At 49.7% G+C, this 25,942-nt stretch overlaps 1 protein-coding gene and 1 non-coding gene across 21 annotated transcripts in view; both read right to left on the bottom strand.

Moving 5' to 3' along the window:
• EBF3 (EBF transcription factor 3) overlaps positions 1–7,329 on the bottom strand; it is a 201,689-nt gene extending 194,360 nt beyond the window's left edge. For 3 of the 20 annotated variants that reach the window (XM_069611450.1, XM_069611464.1, XM_069611452.1), the window contains exons 1-4: positions 6,502–7,325; positions 5,142–5,298; positions 4,764–4,827; positions 4,009–4,064 (exon numbers count right to left, since the gene is read on the bottom strand). In XM_069611450.1, the coding sequence (XP_069467551.1) occupies positions 4,009–4,064; positions 4,764–4,827; positions 5,142–5,298; positions 6,502–6,635 (411 nt within the window). In that variant the 5' untranslated portion in view covers positions 6,636–7,325. Of the gene's footprint in view, positions 1–4,008; positions 4,065–4,763; positions 4,828–5,141; positions 5,299–6,501 lie in introns of all 20 variants that reach the window. The other 17 variants (XM_069611462.1, XM_069611463.1, XM_069611453.1 and 14 more) reach the window with 14 other exon arrangements.
• A 12,458-nt stretch (positions 7,330–19,787) lies between these two features.
• Positions 19,788–19,894, bottom strand: LOC138474973 (U6 spliceosomal RNA). Its single transcript, XR_011269182.1, has one exon. It is a non-coding gene; the product is annotated as a U6 spliceosomal RNA (small nuclear RNA).
• Between the last annotated feature and the right edge of the window lie 6,048 nt (positions 19,895–25,942).

The raw sequence follows: 25,942 nt of genomic DNA, 5'->3' as shown, positions 1-25,942 counted from the left end.
GCGCCGGGGTAGCCGGCGGCTCTTCATTGTACAAATCCATCGGTGGGTCTTTAGCGAAGCAGAGTACCCACAATATATGTGTGGACAGAAAGAAACTCCACTATATATGCGTGTTCATCAAAACTCGCTTGCACAGTTCACAAGAAGGATTGGAGATGGGGGGGGGGTGGTCAGGACGTGTTAGTGTTTGCTGGTGTCAGCGCTGTAATTTTCCCACACAGGATATGTTTTCAATTTACCCCGCTCTAAACAAATGCTCGGCTCCCGGTTTCAAGCTCAGCCGTAAACAGCGAACCTGAAAACCCTAATACGAGCAATAAAGCAAAGCGGCCTGGTAAAATTACGCCACTTAGAGTCAATTACTGCGGAGCTTCCTGTGCCCCCCAAAAAGGAGGACTACTGCCATCAGCGTTATCCGAGACCGTGCATTTTTATAATAAAATGCACTGTTTCTAGTCTAAGTTTAAAATGTAAAGACGTGTTCAAAACCGCGCACTTTCGGCGCTCTTGGTTTTTGCATTTATCGTGCTCAGTTAAATGGATCTCACGGTTGTCTTTGTTACGCTGTGCCCCATGTACACGTTAGATGCGATATATACACGTATTTGTGTCACTGCGTGCACTAAAAGGATTGTCCTTATAGACAGATGGCAACTACAGCCTGACCGTTTACGGACAATTCTTTGTTAAACTCGGACGTGTCTCGCGACAAAACCCGAGTGCATGATGTGAAGCGTGGTCCTTTCTAACTGGTGTGTCCCCCCCCCCGCCCCCACCCCCAGGCCCTCCCCAACACACTCCCCTTGCTTTGTGGATGGAGTTCTATCTAACGCGGACTTGATGCCGAGCTGAACGCGTGTTTCATGCACATCTCGGCGCCCATCAAAGTGGGAGTTGAAATATTCATAGAGAGCTTTTCTGGTGCAAGCAGCAGCGCTCTCCACGCCCCGTGCGCCCGCACACGCCTGCGCTCAATATGTTTATGACGGGATGATATTTAGTAAGATTCCGCTAATGGGCAATCTGGTGTTTATTTTGAAACTGCTAACAATGATTTTTCTTGGGTAAAAAGGCAGCGTGTCTGGGAGCACGGCTGAGTGGGCTTTGAGCATAGGCTCAGACAGATGGCGCGGAGCTATAGGTGCGCTCGCCCCTCGCAGTCTGTCTGGGCCTGGCTGGCAGGAGCTGGCAGCCAGGGCTGCCTGGGCCGGCTGGGCTCTAGACCACGGCAGCGGGGCCTTCCCCCGGGGCGAGAGCAGGCAGGGGAGCCCCCCCCCCCCCCCACTGCACGTGTGCTACCATGGCCCCTGGAGAGGCTGTGAGCACTCAGCGGACCCGCGACCAGGAAAAGGGAACTTCCACCCTCAGAGAAACACCCAGGGGCACCCCTAAAGAGAACACCGGTGGGCAGCATAATGGGCCCCCAGGCGCTCATAGGGGGCGCCCACAGATCTACCCTTCTCCCACGGAGGCTCATCCCTAAGCGGCCACAGAGGGGGCATCCTCGCCCGCCACGAGAGGACCAGACCACGTGCCCATAGAGGGGCATTTCGACCTCCCACGAAGGAACTCCCCCAGCGCCCACTCGTGTCAAGGGAAGCGTCACGTGCTGCCTCCAGCTGCCCTCGGGCCTAAACCCGGCCAGGCAAGCTAGGCCCTGTCACCCCCGGGTTCCCATCTTTCCTTCCCACTCTTCCCCTCGCTCGGCTGCGGGGGTGCCCCTCTGCATACACCCGGGCCAAGACGAGAAGTCCTTCGTTCGCCGCCCGCCGAATCCTCTGGGGAGAACAAGCCCCGGGCTGGTGGCTGTGCTGTGTTGCTGACACTCTGACCTCTGCAGAGCAGGGGTCACCTCGCCAGGCCGGCTGAAGACCCTTCACCCAGAGAGTGTCTGGAGGAAACGTGCCCCCTCCCCCTCTCCCGTGTGCCGCCGCCACAGAGGCCCAGCACAGAGGCGTGGGCTCCACCCGAGGGGCCTAGAAACCTTGGAGAGCCGTGCCTTCCCTTTTTATTAAAATAAAGCTCAGCTGGACAATTCTGAGCGTTGTACCCACAGCGAGAACCCGCCCTGAAGTCAATAGTGCAGGCCCCCAGCCGGCCTCGTCAGCTGACAGTAGGGAGAAATGCAGTATTGATGATTTTACAGCAACAACAATTGGCAAGAGAAATAATCACAGCTGCCAATATTGGAAAGTGCAAACATGGCAGCGTGGAGTCCACGCGAGGGGCACGCCGAGGCCCCCTTCGGAAATGCACCGTCACAGTGACAAAGAAGCGAAACACACGTGTTTATGGCTGTCAGATTAGGCACTGCTCCTCCTTAAGAGAGGCGACTGTCAAGGGTCACCCACCACCCCACGCCACCGCATTTCACACTATCCTACTCTCCTTTCCCCGGCGCCCCTTTAATAATAATAATAATAATAATAATAATAATAATAATAATAAAGTCGGCGAGAGTGAAAGCAAAAGCGTGGCCCGGGCAGGCCACGCTCCGCGAACCCAGTGGTTGGGTCCGCGGACGCAGAACTGCCGCGCGTCACAGCCGGCGGGAGCGAGCCTTTCCACGTGTATTTATGTGTGATTTATTTTTTTTATTCTGTAGCACAAACAGAAATCCATAAACTGTCGGTTCAGCGCCATTGACTCTTTGATCAGTTACAGGCGATGTTTTTCCCCGTCAGCCAGAAGATATTAAACGCCCTTGTTTCCAACACTGTTTGTGCTGCGAGACACCGAGTTAAATGCACAATAAAAGAGTGCTTATAAAAAAAAGCCGTCCCCCCTCTCTCGCTGCTTCTTTATTCGGCAGCACTGAAACTTATAGCTGTCTATATAAGCCTCTTAATTAGAGCAAAGCGATTTCCGAAACATTTAGGCTGCGCCATACAAAGGAAATAGAGGCGCATTGTCAACTCGAGAGCGCTCAGAGCCTAAAAGCCTTTCTCAATCTGTGGCCCATTGAAATAATTGCTGAAGGGTCCAGCGCCTTCCCCGCTGTCACAGTGATCGCTCTGTGCCTGTCACTCCCGCCTGCCTGCCTGCCTGCCTGCCACAGACACCCACAGAAGGCGCCGAAACCTAACCCCCTTTCCCGGGCAAGGCAAGGTAAGGCAAACTTTGTTGATATACTCGGCTGCGTGGAACGGGATCTGCACGCGGCATCCTCGCAGCGAGAGGAAATAACACACTTTATCAAAATTAACGCCACTGACAGACAGTTATCCGCGCGCATTGCGAGACCTCCTGCGCGCTTCCTTATTCTTCATTGTGTTCGAGGAGATGCGCGACTTTGCGGCTTTCCGCGTTAATTTGTAGGTGCAATACAATGCGCCTCGGTAAGGGCGTATATGTTTAATATGCGGGATAGCCCTTCTTTTTGGCATATGTAAATGCCATGCTATGAACTGCTGTGGGGAGTTTGTGGGGGTGTCAGGGAATTGTCTGCGGGGAAGATGCTCGGGGCGGGGTAAATAATTCAATAAGCCGCTGCGTGTAATGATGTTATTTACAAGGGCTGACAGAGGGTGGAAAGGAGATGGCAGGGGAAGCGGCGGGGGTGCACGGGTGAGCCGTGGATCTTGGCACTTTGAATAATGGAGATGTGGGCAGAAAGGTGACTGAGGACTGAGCGAGGACAAAGTGCCTTTTCACCCCGAACACATACTACTTGGAATCGCCAATACACGCGTCTCCTGCCCACTTTACTGTGTGAGAAATGCAGAGAAGGAGCCAGGCACTTTCCCAATCTGCCCGTCTCCCCTTTTTTCCCTCTATAAAATAAGTATCCCCGACCGTTTCCCAATTGCCCGCCTGGACGCCACGCCCCCTGCAATAGGTCCTGGCCAACGGATGGTGTAATTACCAAAACATGTCACCAACTTGTTTTAAAATACATACTGTGGTGCAACTTTGGGAACACGATGCCAACTTAAACACTTCTCCCCTAGCCCCCAATGCTTCCAGCAAGCGCTTGGTTTCCGCCCAGGCCGGGAAGCGCTAGCTCACCTGTTTGGTCATGGAGTCTATGAGCCGCACGTACAAGTCCTGCTCGGTTCTGACTCCTGCGGAAAAAAGGGCACAGACACGGGCAGGATTAGCAGAGTCACAGCATGCCAGGCCACCCGGGCAGTGGCGGACCCGTTATGCCCCCCATCACGGCAGAGCAGCCCAGAAATGACACATAACCCAACGTGGCTGACACATTCACGTGCACGGAGCTGTGCCCTGTGTTGCCACCACAACAGCAAATATGCGAACTTTTTATTTTCTTTTCTCAATAAGTTATTTTATCTATGATATTTTACTCTTAGATTGTTTTATCAGAAAACAGCAATGCTATTATATTCCTAATAAAGATAAAATACGTATCTGCAGCAGGGTCGAGATGCAGGCGCGTGCCGTTTGCTTTGCAAATATGCACTATGCATTTGGCATCATGCGTTCAAATTCATTAACACGAAATTTTACAACTAAAAAAAGTCACTTAAAAGTGATGTTGTGTTTGACCAGTTATCGATTTTTTTTTGTTTTTTTTTTTTTTTGCTTTCCACTTCAAGCCCAAGTGGTTAATCATGTGAAGTAGTATTGACTGGTTATTGATCGGTTATGCTTTGTGTGCCTGCCCTGCCATGAGACAATTCCTGCTCACAGGAGTACCCATAACCACTGCACACCCCGGAGAGCAGCCAGCCGGCAGGCCCACTCTGCACACGCACACGCACACACACACACGCGACAATACGTGCCAAATGCCCGCTTACCGTTGCTGTACAGCAGCTGCAGTTTATAGTGGATGCCATTGTTGGTTTTCTCGCTGTTTGGCTCCTGAAAACAATGGGAAACACGGGCACTGGTTACAATAGAGGCCACCCCTTGCCGTGCTGTGGCTGTGGCGCTTCACCTCCAGCATGGCGACGGGTGCTAGCTTTACCCGGCCTGGCAGGGCGCAAAAGGCAAAGGTGTGTGAAAAACTGATCAAAAACAGCCAATGTTTTGCGGGTCATTTAGTAAAGGCTTCGCTTTGCAGCCAAATGCGCGCAGGCTGCACGTGGTGCGCGCCTCTGGAGTCCCGTTAGGGCTCCGAGTCCAAGCCGAGCCCCATCCATCCCTCCTCACGGGGGGCCAGCGGCCCAACTTACTTTCTCTTTCTCCACAAAGTCCACGAAGGCCGTGCGCTCGATCTCCACCGGCTGCCCCTGCCGGTCGTACAGGGCCAGGACGAAGTGGAAGAAGTTGGACTTGCGCAGGTTGGATGGCGGCTGCTTCTCGAAGTGCGCCCGGGCCAGCCCCACGCCGCTGCGGGAGAAGAGAGGGAGACAAGGGCCTCGGGTGAGTCGGAGAAACAGGGCGGTCTAGGCGGCATGGTGAAAGGAGGCGTGGGAGCGAGGGGTCAGGCGTGCTGGCTGCCGAGGTGAAAGGATCAGGGGGGACCAGGGGTTCAGGATCCAGCTTGGAGGCTGCAGCGTGAAAGGGGCAGGGGAGGGTCAGGGTGCTGGCAGCTGCGTGGGAAAGGAAGGGATGTGCGGAGCTCACAGCAGCATTGCTCCCCGGGAACCTGATCTTGGGGGCACACGCATGAGGGCAAGGTGGGGATGAGAGTGCACACTCCTGGGGCAGCACGCTGCCTTCACCTCGAGGAGTTGGACATTGTCTGGGTTCGGGATGTTCAGGAAGCGATGCCCCAGGGGCGAAGCTCTGTGCCCGACAGCCACGCCACGGAGGGGATACCATCCAGAGCCTATCAAACATTAACTCTGCCCCAAAGGAGGAGAGCCGCCGCCGCCGCAGCAGCAGCGGGGATTTCTGTGTCGGAAGATCTCTGGAGATGTGGGCGCCTTCCGGGCATTGCAGCGGCACTGGAAGCCGAAGGGCGGACACGGAAAGCATTGAGTGCGGTGTTACAACAGGAGGAGAGCGGGAAGCAGCAGCCGCCGGGCACCGTAGAGAGACACCAGGGCCGTGGACACCACTGCACAAAGGGAACTCATTATGCACGTCAGGGGGCATCGGGGCACCGAGGGGATTCACGCTGCACCGCTGGGATGGGTACCACTACACAGAGGGCACCGAATGAACGGCTGGGCTGGGGAAACACTGCACCCTGGGACTCTATGCACAGCTGTGCGGAACGCACCACTTTACCCAGGTCGTGTCTCGGCATGGCTGGGTCCCGCAACACCACAGTGTGCACGGCTGGCTGGGGCACCACTGCGCCGAGGGGATCACTCAGCTCGGCTGGGCTTGGGGAAGGGAGGAATCGCAGCTGGTGAGAGCCGGGCTGGGAGAGGGAACATCCGGCAGGGACTGCCTGCACAGGCGCTGGAAGGCAGGAGCGAGGAGGAGGCAAGGCACGGGGATGGGGCGAGGAGCCCTAGCCGGCACGGAAAGGGATGACAGAGGGAGAGCTGCCGGGTCACATTCTGACAGGCACGGAGAAGCGGTTTTACCGCCCGTGGCAGCGGTGGGCGCGGGGCACACAGCGGGCTCTGGCACACATACCTCTGCGCTGCGGTGTTCGCATCCACCACTCCGGCCGTGTGCATCCAGGACCGCACCGGGTTCATGCCGCTGCCCAGCGGCTCCTCTTTCATGGTCGTCCCCCCTCTGGGTATATTTTCCTGAATCCCAAACATTAAAACAAATTGCGAGGGGCTCACACAGCTCCTGCCAGAGGGGTGCGAATTGCAGGCAAAATGTCAGGCGCTGCTCTCCCCCCTCTCTCCTCGGCGGAGGGGCTGGAAGCGGAGACTTTTCTCCCCGGGAATCAGTGGAGAGAAGCCCACTTCAGGAAGCGCTCCCTGCTTCAATCTGTCCTGCGCTGGCACCACATAAACAACCGCATGGGCAGTTCTCGCAGCTTGTTGGACGCCGTTCCAGTTCTTCAGGTAGAGGAAAAAAGTGCAACTTGCCGAAAATCAGGGTTCTTGTTAGTTGCAAGGAAAGAAAGAATTATTGTGTTTTGTTGTTGTTTGCAGATGCTCTCACTGTGCTGTCATCCTAGTAAAAACGGCATCAAAAAAGCTTCAGGACACTGCTGAATCGACCACTTCTGGCAAAGCTCTCCTGCTCCAAAAGACAAATAAACGAAAAAATGATTACCATGGAGGTGTTCCTGGACACAGGAGAGGTTCATGAGGGGCCTTTAGCGTCTCGCAGAATGGATGGAAGCGTACAAAACTCAGCCCTCTATCCCCTAGGAATGGAACCTTTCCCGGGAGCCAAAACTCTACACCCCCGGGAACGGCGCTGTCAGATTCTGACGTACTGGGGGCGGGGCCATGCCCAAATATGGCGCGCCAGCCATTCCTGCCCGGCGCAACTCCACAGACTGGGCTGCTGCTGCTGCTGCAGGCTGTGGGGGCCGGCCCCGCTTCCACGCTCTAGACAGAGGGTCGCAGAGCTGGCGAGAGGGCACGGGGGTGCAGGAAGGAAGCGGACAGCTAGAGCCACGGGTGCATAGAGCGACGGAGGGATGAGGCAGCTACTCCTAGAGCGCCAGAGGGGCGCTGGCTGTATAGATATGCAGGTACAGATAGAGGAAGGGGCAGTAGATAGAAGCAGGAAATGGAAAATGAAGGGGGGCAGTGGATGGGTAGGCAGGTAGCTATATAAATAAGTCCAGATAGCGGAAATGGAACTCGCTCAGTGGATGATACATAGACTGACAGGGGAAATGGAAGGGGCAGTGGATAGGTAGGTAGACAGACATATACAGATAGAGGAAATGGAAACCGGCAGCGGGTAGATAGGTAGATAGAGGAAATGGAAGCGGGCAGTAGATAGATGATAGATAGAGGAAATGATAGTGGGCAATGGATAGATAGAGGAAAGGGAAAGCAGTCCGTGTATAGCTAGATAGATAGCTAGATAGATAGCTAGATAGATAGATGGATAGCTATCCGATAGATAGATAGATAGATAGATAGATAGATAGATAGATAGATAGATAGATAGATAGATAGATAGATAGATAGATAGAGAAAATGGAAGTGGGGCAGTGGATAGATAGAGGAAAGGGAAAGCAGGCAGTGTATAGCTAGTTAGACAGCTAGATAGTTAGATAGATAGATGGATGGATGGATGGATAGATAGATAGATAGATAGATAGATAGATAGATAGATGGATGGATGGATGGATGGATAGATAGATAGATAGATAGATAGATAGATAGATAGATAGATAGATAGATAGATAGATAGATAAAATGGAAGTGGGGCAGTGGATAGGTAGATAGGCAGATAGATAAACACAACTAGGTAGCCAGATAGGTATAGACAGACCGGTAGGCATAGACAGGCAGGCATAAAGGCAATCGACATGGGATTTCTTTAAAGGGTTTACATACAGTCTGTTGTAGCTTCTATTGTACCTTGTATGTGCATACTTTTTCAGTGTCTGTTGTACTTTATTTAGTTGTTTCTATGATCAATTAATATGTGTGTTAAGGGGCTACCCTCACCTGCACACACGATGAAAACACCCGCAAGTATACCTGGTGGTGTAGCACTTTGAACTTTGCAGTGATGAATGTGTAGTCTGGAGTAGAGTAGAGCGCCCGTGGACGGGGTGAAGCGGGGCGTGGAGTGAGCGCCCCGGTGTGTGTGCTCGGGTAGTGGACGGGGTGAAGCGGGGCGTGGAGTGAGCGCCCCGGTGTGTGTGCTGGGGGGGGTGGGGGTGGCCAGCGCTGCTTCTCTGCCTTCGCAGCACGCCGCTGTACAGTAGCACCTTGCGAGGAGCGTCTGCAGCGAGCAATATCATTTAACATATCACGCAGAAAGAGCCGAGTTGTCTGAACAAATGAAAAGTGCCCTGAACATGTGTGAACTCTGGCAGGGCCGCGCACGGGACCTCCTGCACTGGAAATCTCCTGTTTCCCGATGCGCCCATCAAGGCGTGCCCTTTAATTGCCGCCTGAAAGCCAGGCGAGGCTCCTGTGAATGCGAGCCGGCTACATCTCGCATTTCACACCAGTCTGGGACAATTCAGGGCTTTACGGAGGGGGGAACTCGGAGATCCCCACCCCTCCCGCCACTAAAACAAAAACAGCTGTCTTGCGGGTAAGTGGGACTCCCATTTCCCCTCTAGCTGTTTTCAGGAAGAGAAAAAAGATTGAATGTGCCCCTTTGTGCACATGTCGCTACCGAGCCGCCCTCGCGATCTGTTACAACCACAGAACCGACCAGACTATTAGCAAAGGCAGCGGAGGTCCTCGGGGTGGCGCGGGGTCCTGCTAGAGACGTCCCCCGGCTACCCAGGGCAGACCCGGCCTAATGCAGAAGGCCTTGGGATTGGCATGGCAGCACGGACCCAGGCAGTGGACACACGCTGTCCAGAGCACTCCCTTACACCCAGAGCCCGGCCCCACTTTCAAACAATGAGAGAGAGGGAGAGGGAGAGAGAGAGAGAGAGCGGAAAATAAAGGAGGACCGACAACCCGCTGAAAGATGACCACTTTCCGGCTGCCGCGGGCCAGCACTTCCCTGTTCTGTTCGGACGGGCACGTTAATATTTTGATCAATGTTTCAAAATTGACGTCTGATCTGTGTTGTCAGGGTGAGGGCTGCCCCCCGCCCTTTTTTTTTTTTTTTTTTTTTTAACTAAGGACGCGATGGAAAGCAATCTATTTTTCTGGTGTTGGGGGTTAATGACAATTGCCAAAGATAAGTGAATTATCAAAGCTGTTGCCGTGAATCCATTACAGTGTCGGCCGCCTAATTAAATACGTAAGTATAATAAACTCATATTTATGACTATTTGAGGGTAATGAGATTAGTCCTTAAAAGCGATGGCCACATATTAAATATGCCACTGTCTATAGAATGCTAATAACCCTAAATCGGAGAGTATGGGAACTCGCATTTCTGCAAACACTCTGCACCTATCATGTTAAGAGACGGGAAAGTGCTGGACAAAAATCCCCCAGTATATCTGCATGTACGTGGCCAAAAAAATTGTTGGAAGTGGGCGGAATATATTGGGTAAGTGGGACGTGGTGCTTAATCGAGGTAGCATTCGGCCAATGCTTACTTTAAGCAGCAACTCCTGGATGCTTCCCCCGTGCGCGAGGAATCTTTTCTGATCCCAGTCGTTTACAGTGCCATTAATTCAGATTACACGCGCCCAGGCGATTGAAATCTGATTACCAAATTAGGTGGTTTAAAAATAAAATCCCTTTAAATCTGATACTCCCTGACAAAAGAGAGAGAAAGGGAAAGTTCGCGGACCGCCTCGCGCTAGGCAGCGACCCGGCCCCAGAAAGAAAAGGGCTCTCTGAACCCCTCTGACAACAAATGCAGCTGTCCCAGCATTTTAGACGATATTAAGCGAAAATGAATGCAAATCTGGGCTCAGAAACCATCTGGCCAGGAACAGGGGAATCAGCTGCGGCTCACAACAGGCTCTGCGGTTGAATCCATCCCGGCTCGTTTTCGGCATCATCTGCCCCCCTCCGCCCCCCTCGGCCCCCGCCGCCCGCGCCCCAAGCGTGGAGAATGTGCCCTTTATTAGGGTCCGCGTTCAGCTTTTTTTTTGTCACTGTTACTGGCGGGGCTGAAAAGCTCCGAGCAGAGGGGACTCCATCCATCAGGGCAAGCCCCGGACCCTCGTGCAGAGGAGGGGATTTCCGTATTTACAAATAAATAACACGGTCCGAGGCGCAGAGGAGCCGGCGGGTGCAAAACCAGTGCCCGCAGCGTTACCGGCGCAAGCAAATAAATAAATAAATAAGGCGGGCTCGGACAACAAAGGCAAGAGGCAGAACAACAGAAGGATGCGCACTGTGCAACAGCAACTTGCACAGGGTGTGTCTAGTGCAAGTCTCACTTTGCACTTTCCCCACCCAACCCTAAGTGAATCTACGCGAGAAGGGGGCGCAGGGAGCCTACAATAGTCTCGGTCACCAATGAAAAAGTGGCCCACAGTTGCAAATGGCAATTCACTCCTTTTGTGACTGACCTTTTGTACCCAACGGGGAGTTGTTTAATCAAATGGGATGCAAATTGTGCAATTTAATGAATACTTATTCAGCAGCAATGGTCAAAACTACTAGCCTCATAGTGAAGTAACTGATCAAAGTGGCCTGCATTGGCCAAAAAAGTGGCCCACGCGAGCATTTGGGGTTTATTGGTTTGGGTACAGCCATATTGCCCTATAGGCCAGTCCTAGCCTGGCGAGCGGGGGTTCATTCTGGATCATGTAGCTCCGAAAAGCATCAGAACAGTCTTCTAGCCACGACCCCGGTCACACAAAGTTTTGACCTTAGCATAGTTCGTCATGCTGAAGGGGTGTGAATGCGATTTGCTGGTTGCAGGCCGGGCCCCCGAGCCCGCGAACCCCCTATCCCCCCTCGCAATGAGCGGAGCGTTCCTATTGTGTGGATTTACGGGGTGAGGCTTCAATGGACCCCCTCCCCCGCACATTTGCATTTAAATAGCGACATCAAGCGATTCGCGTGCCGCACACCAGCGCGCTCCCAGATGTCAAGCCCGAGTCAGTCAGATGGCCATTGCCCAGCTGTCCCTTCCCCGCATCATGCCGTGGCATTCACGGGGCTTAAAGGGCCAGCCGGCCGCTGGCACTGGCACCGTGGGTCAGGGGCGTGCTTCCCCGCTCCCACCCTAACCTAGGATCGGGTGGTTGCCCGGCCACGGAGCGCCACGCGGGAGCGCCTCTGGGAGGTATCCGGAATGCCCGCCCTCAGCCCCACCAGTCTGGTTTAACCATAGAAGATCCCCCTTCTCCCTTCACAGGGTGTTCGCTGGACCGAAAGCCCCTCCCGCCCACCACACGCAGAGCCCACTCACGGGGTGCCTCTGTATGACAAAAAAGACACAGTAGAGGTAGGGCCACCTCGTGTGAGGGCATTGCGTGACAAAAAAAGAGGCAGCGCGCTCAGCTCATGTCACGACATTGCGCGATTTAACAGGGAGAGCTCACCTCGAGACATAAAACATGTTAGTCTCATGCTACAGCCGTGTGTGGAAAACCAGGGACTGGAGCCCAATTCACGCAGCACACGCGTGTGGCAAGGCAGAGACAACCCCTTTCTCATGTCGTGACATGCGACGAGTCAGAGCAGAGGCCATCTCCTGTCATAACATTGTGTGTTAAAAAAGATGAAACAGGGAGTGTATCCCCTGCCCTGCCACTAGATGACGGGTGTGGGCAATCCTCTGCCCTAGCGAATCCGCGACGCATCACAACCAAACTCCTATCCTGCAGCTGCGACACAACAAAAACAGAGCCCACGTGGGACAAAACCGTCACTGGCCACCTTTTCCTCAGCACTATGTGACCAAAGGACACAACGCCCGTGTCTTCTGTCCTTCAAGTGTGTGACAGAGCCTCTCACATCACGACAAAGTGTGACAAAGCCGCTGGACAGATCAGCTGGGCCTGTGTGTGTGTGGTCATGTGTGGTCACATGACCACACAGCAGCGGCAGGGCCCAGCGGCTGTCCCGACACGTGCCACAAAGCAAAGGATGCTCTGCAACACGACGCCCAGCTGTGTACCTGTCAATGCGAAGCTAAGTAGACGGTGTCTTTGTCCCTGGCTCCTGGGCCAACTAAAAACGTCTCTGGCCTTCATCGCTGCCAGTGCATGCCAACGCACACTGTATCCCACTTGCGACTGGGATAGGGCCTGCCAGAATTACAAACCAGCACGTCTTCGCTGCCAGTCTGTGACAAAACAAATACGGGGGCCATCTGTTGCTCTGCCAGTGTGCACCAAAACAAAGCACGCATCGGCAGCGTGGAAAAAAAAACACAACCGCGGCCCTCCGGCATGTGCAGCACAACCGAACGGTTGACTCTGTTACCCTGTGAACATGTGCAAAATCAGAGAAGTGCCCATCAAATGCGCCAGTCTCCACCCCTGCCCAGGTCTGCCTTAAATGCTTCCTTTCAACCTGTTAATGTTCACCATTGCAGAGACCTGCTTCTGTCTGCTTATCCGGGACCCGGCCCAGCTTCTACACTGCCACCGTGTGCCAGTCTGTGCCCATCTGCACTCCACTGACACACAGCCACTCTCTTCATTCTCGGCCTGCGTGCCACGGTGTGCGGCATTCAGCACTCATCTCCCGAGTTTTAACAAGCCTGCGTGTGCCAAAAAGTTATAGGGTCCTCTTTCTGCCATTTCATGACCAACTGTTGCAGATCTCCCCCCCATACACCCCACCCACACTCCCCTCCTTGAGTGTTGTGCTCCAAATCCAGACCAGGAACGTCGTCTGGACTTTGGCATCTTCACGGTGAACAAAATGAGACAGAACGCCTCGCCCCCCTCAGCAAAGTATGTGTGTCAAAACAGAGACAAAGCCAACCCCAGCCAAGCAAATCCGGGTAAAACACATGCCACCTCCCACGGGTGCTCTGCCTTTTATGCTCGTCTCGCCTGGCGATGCGTGTGAGCACGGAGGCACTGGCTCCCAGCGCCGCCAGTGGGTGCTGAGGGAGAGACGGCACCTCTCGCATCAAAGTACTCTGCCGTGCAAACCAGGAGACACTCGCCCCAGAACTCCACCTCTGTGCCAACATTCCAAAACCGAACTCATATCTTGTGGGTTCCCAAGTGTCCCTGGCGGTGTGGGTGGGCAGAGGAGAGAGCCAACAGAGTGCACGGAAACGAGGATAGGCAGAGGGATAGGCAGTATAAAGAGAGTGAGGGGCAGAATGAAAAATAAAGAGGGGAAGGACCCTCCCAGCCAGACAGGGCCGGTCTTAGCAGGGCAGCACTAGGGGCAACAAAACAAACATGTGTCGCTCCCTGCACGCACACCATGTCATGCGGGGCGGCGTCACATTTTTCAATAGGCGCCAAAACAAAAGCATCAGCGTTCTAATGCGCCCCGCTCCCGAGAGCAGGGTGCATTTAATTTCAGTAGGGCACCTGCTGCGCCATCTCCCACCATGCCAGCGTGGGGGAGACCTTGAAAGACCCCCCATGAGTTGGCGTGCCGAGGGGCTAATCGCACCCCGGGCGGTCGCCTCGGAGGCCCTGCCTTAAGGCCGGCCCTGCAGCCAGGGATAAAGGACCATAAAGAGATGATGGAGACATGATGAAGAGTGAAGGCAAGGAGAGAAAAGCCAGGGACAAGGATAGAGGGAGATGCCTTTAGGCTTTTTTGTAAACCTCGGACAAATCAGGCAGTTCCCGTGGAATTCTCCTTGGCAGCAACAGCACACAACAACCATCTGAATGGCATTTACAGAACAAGCAAGAACCTCCCACAAACCTCCCTTGCCCTCCAAGGACAGCGTGGCAAGCCCCCCACACCCCCAGCACCCCTGCCCTCCCAGCCTGCTTGCCCAGAAATAAGGGAGATTGACAATTTGGCGTGTGATAGAAAAATGCCTGCGGCGTTCTTTATAAGGCAGACGTTAACTCACACATGCTCCATCAGAGGACGTCATAGTGTCAGGACTGTACTCTGAACTGGCACCCTGGCTGTACCGGAAACAAAGTCTATCCTCCCAAGGTCACTAAGGATGCATGCCATGCGTTGGCCACATGAACGCTCTACTCAGAGAAGAAAACTCCCCCAGTAAGGCGCTGAGTATTCCCCCGTCCCTTACTAGCATCCCTCTCTATTCAAGTCACAGGCTCCACCATTGCCTTTACTTCATTTCCCATGTTCCTTGCCTGTATCTTGGTCTCCCTTACTAGCATCCCTCTCTATTCAAGTCACTGGCTCCACCATTGCCTTTACTTCATTTCCCATGTTCCTTGCCTGTATCTTGGTCTCCCTTACTAGCATCCCTCTCTATTCAAGTCACTGGCTCCACCATTGCCTTTACTTCATTTCCCATGTTCCTTGCCTGTATCTTAGTTTCCCTTACTAGCACCCCTCTCTATTCAAGTCACTGGCTCCACCATTGCCTTTACTTAATTTCCCATGTTCCTTGCCTGTATCTTGCTTTCCCTTACTAGCATCCCTCTCTGTTCAAGTCACTGGCTCCACCATTGCCTTTACTTCATTTCCCATGTTCGTTGCTTGTATCTTGGTTTCCTTCCGGTCGATCCTGTTGCACCCTTCTCACATTCATCCTTCCAACGTTGTGTTCCTTTACCACCATTCCTTCACCCCATCTATGTCCCTGTGGCCCTCCTGAAGGTCTTGTACCCCAGGCCCACCGTACTTTGTCTCTTGGCTGCACAGTACCCTTGTGATTACTGTAAGAACCTTTTATGTGGATGCGCCTGGTAACTCTGCAAGAGGAAATCTAGACAAGGAAGACGAAAAGAAAACATACATTAGTAAACACAAAGCATAAAACAATACCACTAGAGGGAGTGTGGGCACTCCTGAAATCAAATGGATCCTGCTTTGCGGCACCTGGATATACAAGTAGAGACTGGTATGGGCCACACCTCTTTTAGTGCACACCCCCAGCGGAGTTGACGCACAGGCCACATCCAACTCCTCCTACACTGGCTCATGCCAGTTCCCTTTTTATTTAACAAGCCTGCCATATTATTGCTATTTACGATTCCTGCCCTGGGCATATTGCTAAACTTTGTGCACCCACCGTAACCCCATAATTGCTGACTTTGTAAACGCCTCTTTCAAGACCAACTTCCTTCCTACCAGCATTAAAACAGCATCGGCCACACCTCTCCTTAAAAAACATTGCTGGTCCCTTCACAGCCCACTAACTATCGCCCCATCACCACTGTCCCCTTCTAGCTGAAAATTCTAGACCGCATTGCTTACTCTCAAGTACAACAATTCCTCGAACACCACCTTCTCCTTGGAGCTAAACAGTCGGGGTTCCCCCCAAACACAGCACCGAAACAGCACTACTCAACCTCAAAATGCAGCTCGACAGGATCCATGATTCTGGCAACCTAGCCATCCTCCTCCTCCTTGACCTCTCAACAGTGTTCGACCTTGTTGACCAGAACGCTATGCCAGCACCTTAGCTCACACTTCCACTACTCTGTTTCCTGCACTTGTAGAGTCTTTATAGATAATTCATCTGCTGACTCTATCTCAGTTCCCTTAGGAGTGCCCCAAGGATCCTGCCTGTCTCCCACCCTCTACAACACCTACACTAAAACTCTTTTCAACATCCTTCACTCCTTTGATATCTACTTCAACTTCATGGACGACACCCAGCGCACAGCATTGGGTCTTCATCGCCCTGACCACATCACAACTACACAGCAAGAGGCCCATAGGCTCGCCATTAATGCCTGCATTGACTAAAACTTTGGCTATTCACCACTGCTGTATCTACAAAGAAGCCCCCTCTATCTGAATAACAGCATTGCTAAGAGACAGCTGGTGCACCCACTGCGATCTTCCAGTAACCTCTCTCTTGTCACCCCTCAATTCAAACATGCCAGAGCAGGAAGCATCAGTTTCTGTGTCACAGTCCCTACCCTCTGGAACTCTTTACCACCGTTCATCAAAAACCAACGTTCGTGCTCGGCCTTCAAGAGACTTGAGAAAACTTGGCTTTTTGACAAATATGACTAACCTCACCCTTTATCTTGATGCTGATATATGTCTCCCTTCATTCTTACTGGCACAAACGCTGTGATACCTCCGGGGCTGGGCGATACATACATATAATAAACAAAAATAAAAAATAAATATACATCCCCTTCTCCACCTAACTGGCGCCAATGCTTTTCCTACCCTTAGGGCAATGTTCCTGATTCATGTGATGATGGTGGGTGCTGCCACTAACAGCAGTGCCCACCGAGGCCTAACAGTAGTTCTCATGGGCACCGTTAGTCAGCAGAATGTGCAGGAAAGAATTGAGACTGTCACTTGCATTCCCAAAGTATCCAAAACTGCGAGGAAACTTCTCTCTTGATCTGCAAGCATGTCCCAGATATAGGCCTGCCCCTCCATACCAATGTGTGTAAGTAGGAAGGAGACCCACACTGCCACCTGACACTATGTTATGGGGCAATATCCTACCCTCCAAAGCCTGTGGGACAGAGAGAGGTCTATGCTCCTACATGCCAACATTTGTGAGACAGGGGAACCCTCCTACCTGACAAAGCCTGTGGCACAGAGGGTGGTCTCAGCTCCATTCTGACAAGATTTGTTAGAGAGGGGCACCCTCCTAGCTGACACATCCTGTGGGACATAGAGTGGTCTAGGCTCCATCCTGCCAAGATTTGTGAGACAGGGGAACCCTCCGAGCTGGCACATCCTGTGGGACATAGAGTGGTCTATGCTCCATCCTGCCAAGATTTGTGAAACAGGGCAACCCTCCTAGCTGACACATCCTGTGGGACATAGAGTGGTCTATGCTCCATCCTGCCAAGATTTATGAGACAGGGGCACCCTTCTACCTGACAAAGCCTGTGGGACACAAATAAGTCTATTCTCCCACCTGCCATTAAATGTGAGACAGGGGCCCCCAATATATGTGAGACAGGGGCACCCGCCTACCCATCAAAGCCTGTGGGAAAGGAAGAGAAAAATGTCTATGCTCCTACCTGTCAATATATCTAAGACACAGGCACCCTCCTACCTGCCCAATCCTTTGTGACAGAAAGAAGCCCATGCCATTAACTGCCAATATATGTGAAACAGGGACACCCTCCTGCTCAACAAAGCCTGTGGGGCAAAAACGACGTCTATGATTCTAACTGCCAAAATATATGAGACAGGGATATCTGCTGTCCCTCCAAAGCATGTGGGATAGAAAAATAAATAGGTCTATGCTCTTACCTGTCAATATATGTGGAACCGGTGCACCCTGCTCCCTGCCAAAGCATGTGGGGCAGAAAGAGGTCTATGCTCTTACCTGCCAATATATGCGAGAGAGTGCCACTGTGCTACTAGACCAAACATGTGCATCAGAAAGAGGTCAATCCTCCTACCTGTCAATATATGTTAGCCAAGAGCACCAACCTACCCAACAAATCCCATGGGGCAGAAGGAGGCCTATGCTCCTACGTGTCAATATATATGAGCCAGAGACATCCACCTACCCAACAAAGTCTGTGGGCAGATACATGTCTATTCGCCTATAAGCCAATATATCTGAGGCACCAGCAGCCTCCTCCCTCACAAAGTCGGTGGGTGCAGAAAGACATCCCTGTTTCTACACGCCAATCCATATGAGTATGGGGCAGCCTCTTTTTTAAACAAACTATGTGAGACAGAAAGAAGTCCATGTTCTCAAATATACATATAGGTGTGATGTATGAACAGACCTCTCCAATATCTATAAGGCAGAGAGATCTACTCTACAATATATATGTTAGATATGAACACTCTCCGATGTGTCGATATCAGACCAGTGTCTGCTAAAAAGAAGCAAATTATATCCCCCTACTGATTAACGTGAACCTAGGCAGAGGCATTGTCTAGCTGCACCTCAAGTACGAGAAACATAGACTTAGCCATTCCCTAAACCAATCATATATGTGAAGTATAGACAAGGACATTCCCTAAACACCAGTAATGGATTTGAAGGGTAGACAGGGCCATTCTCTTACCAACAGTAATGCATGGAAAGCATAGACAGGGTCATTCCCTAGCCCCCAGTAATGGATGTGAAGCATAGACAGGGTCATTCCCTAGCCCCCAGTAATGGATGTGAAGCATAGACAGGGTCATTCCCTAGCCCCCAGTAATGGATGTGAAGCATAGACAGGGTCATTCCCTAGCCCCCAGTAATGGATGTGAAGCATAGACAGGGTCATTCCCTAGCCCCCAGTAATGGATGTGAAGCATAGGCAGGGACATTCTCTAACCAACAGTAATGAATGGAAAGCATAGACAGGGTCATTCCCTAGCCCCCAGTAATGGATGTGAAGCATAGACAGGGTCATTCCCTAGCCCCCAGTAATGGATGTGAAGCATAGACAGGGTCATTCCCTAGCCCCCAGTAATGGATGTGAAGCATAGACAGGGTCATTCCCTAGCCCCCAGTAATGGATGTGAAGCATAGGCAGGGACATTCTCTAACCAACAGTAATGAATGGAAAGCATAGACAGGGTCATTCCCTAGCCCCCAGTAATGGATGTGAAGCATAGACAGGGACATTCTCTAACCAACAGTTATGTATGTGATGCATAGACAGGGACATTCTCTAACCAGCATTAGTATCCGGGAATGGTCAATGAGCTTGTTACAAGCAAACCCATTGGCCCTCCCTGTGGCATTACCTGCCCAACAAGGCTCCCTCACCTCCACTGCTCCAGGGTTCGTTCCGTGAGTGGACACTATGAAAAGGGAGAAGGGACTATGTGCAGTCCCTTATCCCTGTTGCATATAGCAGGCATTATTTTTACATTTATTTCAATGACTTCCATGGAAAGGGAGAAGGGACGATGTATAGTCCCTTCTCCCTAACCGCGGCGGCCATTTTTTTGTTTTATTTCTCAACTCGAGAACAATTGCAATTAGCACCCCGGTGCTACGTGCCAGGGTACTATTGGCAATATAACCCTCGGAAGGGGGCATTACTGGTGGGTTAATGCCCACGGAGCTATGTGAACACCCTTGTTTCACTCGGGCTTCTAACTATGGCCCCAGGGGCATTAACCTACCGGAAATGACCCCCTCCTTCGGTTATATTGCTTAAGTAATGAATGGGAAGCATAGACAGGGTCATTCGCTAATATCCCGTAATGTATGCAAAGCAAAGGAAGGGCTTTTCTCTAGCTCTCAGTAATGTATGGGAAGATTAGACAAGTCCATGCTCTAACCCATGATGCTAAATTTGGAGCATAGACAGGGTTCTTCTCTAACCCACTGTAACATATGTTCATTTATTTATTAATATTATTATTATTATTTTTTTTATTTTTATGGAACGCTTCAGGAATTTGCGTGTTATCCATGCGCAGGGGCCATGCTAATCTTCTCTGTATCGTTCCAATTTTAGTATATGTGCTGCCGAAGCGAGCACTATTGAGCATTTATAAGGTGCATTATACAGCAAAAGGTGTTTCCATGTGCCAGATATGTGAAATGGAGACAGAGCCATTATCTAAATCCCAGTATTTTGAATTATAGGCAGAACGATTCCCCAAAACCGCTGATATATGTAAAATACAAAGCTATTCCTTTCCTACCAGTGGTCTGTGAAGTAAAATAAAAACCTGCCTTTTCCATAACTTCCAATAACTGTAAGCCAAACAGTGGCATTCACTTAACACATGTGCTGTCTATAAATCTGGCACATCACCATTAACCCCACACTTAATATGACTAAGATAGACACATTCTCCTGCTCTGAGGAATATCTATCACTGAGTGAGGCATTTCCTATGTCATACAGAGGTAGGGTCCATCCCATATCAGCAACCGCTGCACAATCGAGGCAGACCTACATGTTTACCCCCACTACTGTCTGTGAGACACTGGCAGAGCAAATCCCTATTTGTGGCAATGAAACAGGGTCTGGGAAATAACTTCCTTCACTGTTGTCCCTGAGAGAGAGAGAGACAGAGCCATTGTATTACCAAAGACCATTTTGGAGGAGCAGCGAAAGGGGGTCTTCCATGAAAGCTGGTATCCATTGAAGAGAGTCCACATTTTTCACTTAACATCTTTAATGTCGGTGCAGAAAGACACAGCAGATCTCGTACCACAATAACATCAGAGCAAAAGATAGAGCAGATATCCCACCTCAGTAATGTCAGAGCAACAGACAGAGAAGATGTCTTACCACAGTAATGACATGGCCAAAGACAGAACACGATCTCCAACCAAAGTAATGTGAGAGCAAAAGGCAGATCAGATCTCCTACCACAGTAATGTCAGAGCAACACACAGAGTAGATCTCTTACCACAGTAATGTCAGAGCAAAAGACACTGAGCAGATGTCTTAACACAGTAATAACAGAGCAAAATAAAGAGCAGACCCCCTATCAAAGTAACATCACCAGAACAACAGACAGAGCAGATCCCTTACAATGGTAAAGTGGGAGCAAAAGACAGAGAAGTTCTCATACCACAGTAATACCCGAGCAAATGACAGAGCAGATCTCTTACTACAGTAATGTCAGAGCAAAATACAGAGCAGTTCTCCTATAACAGGAACCGCCGAGCAAAACACATAGGGCAGATGCCTTACCACACTAATGACAGAGCAAAAAACAGAGCAGATCTCCTACCAATGTGATGTCAGAGCAAAAGACAGAGCAGATCTCCTACCAAAGTAATGTCAGAGCAAAAGGCAGAACAGATCTCCTAACACAGTAATGTACAAGCGAAAGACAGAGCAGATCACCTACCACAGTAATGACAGAGCAAAATATAGAGCAGATCTCCTACCAAAGTACAGTCAGAGCAAAAGACAGAGCACATCTCCTACCAAAGTAATGTCACAGCAAAAGACAGAGCATATCTCCTACCACAGTCATATCAGAGCAAAAGACAGAGCAGATCTCTTACCACAGTAATGACAGAGCAAAAGAAAGAGCAGATCTCCTACCAAAGTAATGTCAGAACAAAAGACAGAGCAGATCTCCTACCGAAGTAATGGCAGAGCAAAAGACAGAGTAGATACTCTACCAAAGTAATGTCAGGGCAAAAGACGAGCAGACCTCGTACCACAGTAACATCAGAACAAAAGACATAGAAGATCACTTACAATGGTGAAGTCGAAGCAGAAAACAGAGAAGTTCTAATACCACAGTAATACCAGAGCAAAAGACAGAGCTGCTCTCCTACCACAGTAATGTCAGAGCAAAAGGCACAGCAGATCTCCTACCACAGTAATGTCAGAGCAAAACACAGAGCAGATCTCCTACCACATTAATGTCCAAGCAAAAGACAGAGCCGATCACTGCCACAGTAATGTCAGATAAAAGACATAGCAGATCTCCTACCAAAGTAATGTCAGAGCAAAAGGCAGAGCAGATATCTTACCAGAGTAATGTCATAGCAAGAGACAGAGAAGATCTCCTACCAAAATAATGTCAGAGCAATGGCAAAGCAGATCCCCTACCACAGTAGTGTCCGAGCAAAAGACAGGGCAAATATCATACCACAGTAATGACAGAGCAAAAGACAGGGCAGACCTCCAACCATAGTACTGGTAGAGCAAACGACGCAGAGGAGATGTCTTCTGAAAGTAATGTCAGAGCACAAGACAGAGCAGATCTCCTACCACAGGAATCTCATTTCAAAAGACAGAGCATATCTCCTACCACATTAATGTCATAACAAATGACCTGGAAGATCTCCACCCACAGTAATGCCAGAACAAATGACAGAGCAGATCCTTTACCATAGTAATGTCAGAGCAAAACATGCATAGCAGATTTATTACTACAGTAATTTCAGGGAAAAAGACAGAGCAGATCTTTTACCACAGGAATCTCAGAGCAAAACACATAAAGCAGATGTCTTACCACTGTAATGTCAGAGTACAATACGGAGTAGATCTCCCACCCCAGTAATGTCAGTGTAGAATGTCAGCGCAGATCTGTTACCACATGAATGTCAAAGCAAAAGACACAGAGCAGATGTTTTACCACAGTAATGTCAGAGCAAAAGACAGAGCAGATCTCCCACCATAGTAATGTCAGATCAAAGACAGGCCAGATTTCCGACCACAGTAATGTCAGAGCAAAAGACAAGGAGCAGATGTCTTACCACAGTAATGTCAGAGCTAAAGACAGGGCAGAACTCCAACCCCAGTAATGTCCGTGCAAAAGGCAGAGCAGATGTCTAGCACACTATTGTCAGAGCAAAAGACAGAGCAGACCACTCACTACAGTAATGTCAGAGAAAAAGACACAGATAAGGTATCTTACCACAGTACAGTCAGAGCAAAAGACACAAAGCAGATGTCTTACCACAGCAATGTCTGTGCAAATGGAAGAGCAGATCACTAACCACAGTAATGTCAGAGCAAAAGACAGAGCAGATCTCTTACCACGGTAATATCCGTGCAAAAGATAAAGAGCTGATGTCTTACTACAGTAAAGTCAGAGCAAAATACACAGAGGAATGTCTGTACAAAAGGCAGAACAGATCTCTAACCACAATAACATCAGTGAAAAGGACAGAGCATACCTCTTACCACAGTAAACTCCGAGCAAAATAGACAGAATAGATGTCTTGCCACCGTAATGTTTGAGCAAAAGACAGAGCAGATCTCCTACCACACTAATGTCAAATCAAAGACATAGAAGATGTCTAACCACGGTAATATCAGAGCAGAAGGCAGAGCAGATCTCTCACCACAATAACATCAGTGAAAAGGACAGAGCACATCCCTACCCACAGTATTGTCAGAGCAAAAGACATAAAGCAGACATCCTACCACAGTAATGTCAGAGAAAAGGACAGAGCAGATCTCCTACCATAGTAATGTCAGAGCAAAAGACAGAGAGAAATGTCTTACTACAGTAATGTCAGAGCAGATCTCTTACTGCAGTAATGTGAAAGAAATATACAGAGCAGATCTCTTACCACAGTAACGTCAGTGCAGAAGGCAAGGCAGACCACCTACCCCAGTATTGTCAGAGTAAAAGACGGAGCAGATCATTTACTGCAGTAAAATTAGAGCAAAAGACAACGACCACATGTCTTACCAGAGTATTGTCCATGCAAAAGACAGATCAGATCTCTAACCACAGTAATGTCCATGCAAAAGGCAGAACAGATCTCTTACCACGGTAATATCCGCACAAAATACACAGCGCAGATGTCTTACCACTGTAATGTCTGAACAAAAGACAAAGCAGATCTTCTATGACACTAATGTCAGAACAAAGACAGAACAGATCTCTAACCACAGTAATGTCAGAGAAAAAGACAGAGCAGATCTCCTACCATAGTAATGTCAGAGCAAAAGACAGAGATAAATGTCGTACTACAGTAATGTCAGAGCACACAACAGGGCGGATCTCTGACCACAGGGATCTCAGAGCAAAACACATAGAGCAGATGTCTTACCACAGTAATGTAGGAGCAAAAAACAAAGCAGATCTCCTATCCCAGTAATGTCAGTACAGAAAAACAGAGCAGATCTCTTACCACAGCAATGTCAGAGGAGAAGACATAGAGCAGATGTTGTACCACATAATGCCAGAGAGCAAGAGAGAGCAGCTCTCTTACCAATGTTACTGGCAGAGCAAAATCCAGAGCAGGTCTCCTACCACAGTAATGTCAGAGCAAACAATAGGCATATCTCCTACCACAGTAATGTCATATCCAAGACAGAAAAGATCTCATGCCACAGTAATGTCAGAGCAAAAGACACAGAGCAGATTTCTTGCCACAGTAATGTCAGAGAAAAAAACAAGCATATCTCCTACCCCAGTAATGTCCATGCAAAAGACAGAGCAGATATCTAACCACAGTAATGTCAGAGCAAAAAACATAGTGGATGTCTTACCACAGGAATTTCAGAGCAAAATACATAGAGCAAATGTCTTACCACAGTAATGACAGAGCAAAAGACAGAGCAGATCTCCTACCAAAGTAATGTCAGAGCAACCGGCTGAGCAGATCGCCTACCACAGTAATGTCAGAGCAAAAGACAGAGCAGATCTCCTCCCAAAGTAATGTCAGAGCAGATATCCTACCACAGGAATGTCAGAGCAAAAGGCAGAGAAGATCTCCTCCCAAAGTAATGTCAGAGCAGATCTCCTACCAAAGTAATGTCAGAGCAAAAGGCAGAGAAGATCTACTACCAAAGTAATGTCAGACCAAAAGGCAGAGCAGATCTCCTACCACAGTAATGACCGAGCAAAAGACAGAGCAGATCACTTACAACGGTAAAGTCAGAGCAAAAGAGAGAGAAGATCTCTTACCACAGTAATCCCAGAGAAAAAGAAAGAGCAGATCTCCTTCCACAGTAATGTCAGAGCAAAAGACAGAGCAGACCCCCTACCACATTAATGTCAGAACAAAAGACATTGCAAATCTCTTAGAATAGTAATTTCAGAGCAAAAGACACATAGCAAATGTCTTACCACACTATTGACGATGCAAATGACAAATCAGATCTCTAACCACAGTAATGTCCATGCAAAAGGCAGAGCAGATCTTTTGCCATGGCGATATCCTCTCAAAAGACAAAGAGTCAATGTTTTACTACAGTAAAGTCAGAGCATAATACACAGAGCAGATGTCTTACCACTGTAATGTCTGAGCAAAGGACAGAGCAGATCTTCTATGACAGTAATGTCAGAACAAAGACAGAACAGATCTCTAACCACAGTAATGTCAGAGCGGAAGGCAGAGCAGATCCCTAACCACAATAACATCAGTGAAAAGGACTGAGTACATCTCTACCCACAGTAATATCAGAGCAAAAGACATAAAGCAGATATCTTACCACAGTAAAGTCAGAGAAAAAGACAGAGAAGATCTCTTACCATAGTAATGTCAGAGCAAAAGACAGAGCAGATCTCATACCACAGGGATCTCAGAGCAAAACACATAGAGCAGATGTCTTGCCACAGTAATGTAGGAGCAAAAAACAAAGCAGATCTCCTACCCCAGTAATGTCTGTACAGAAAGACAGAGCAGACCTCTTACCACAGAAATGTCAGAGCAAAAGACATAGAGCAGATGTTTTACCAAGAGAGAGCAGCTCTCTTACCAATGTTACTGGCAGAGCAAAATCCAGAGCAGGTCTCCTACCACAGTGATGTCAGAGCAAAAGACACAGAGAAGATGTCTTACCACAGGAATGTCAGAGCACAAAACGCGCATATCTCCTACCACAGTAATGCCAGATCCAAGACAGAACAGATTTTATACCACAGTAATGTCAGAGCAAAGGACACAGAGCAGATTTCTTACCGCAGAAATGTCAGAGCAAAAACTAAGCATATCTCCTACCCCAGTAATGTCCATTCAAAAGACAGAGCAGATATCTAACTACAGTAATATCAGAGCAAAAGAGATAGTGGATATCTTACCAAAGGAATTCCAGCGCAAAAGACATAAAGCAGATGTCTTACCACAGTAATGATAAAGCAAAAGACAG

This window comes from Ambystoma mexicanum, chromosome 8 (genome assembly GCF_040938575.1).
Source record: "Ambystoma mexicanum isolate Mex_15411 chromosome 8, UKY_AmexF1_1, whole genome shotgun sequence".
Taxonomy (NCBI): domain Eukaryota; kingdom Metazoa; phylum Chordata; class Amphibia; order Caudata; family Ambystomatidae; genus Ambystoma; species Ambystoma mexicanum.
The sequence above is the reverse complement of the archived record's forward strand: the minus strand, read 5'-3'. Positions and strand labels throughout refer to the sequence as shown.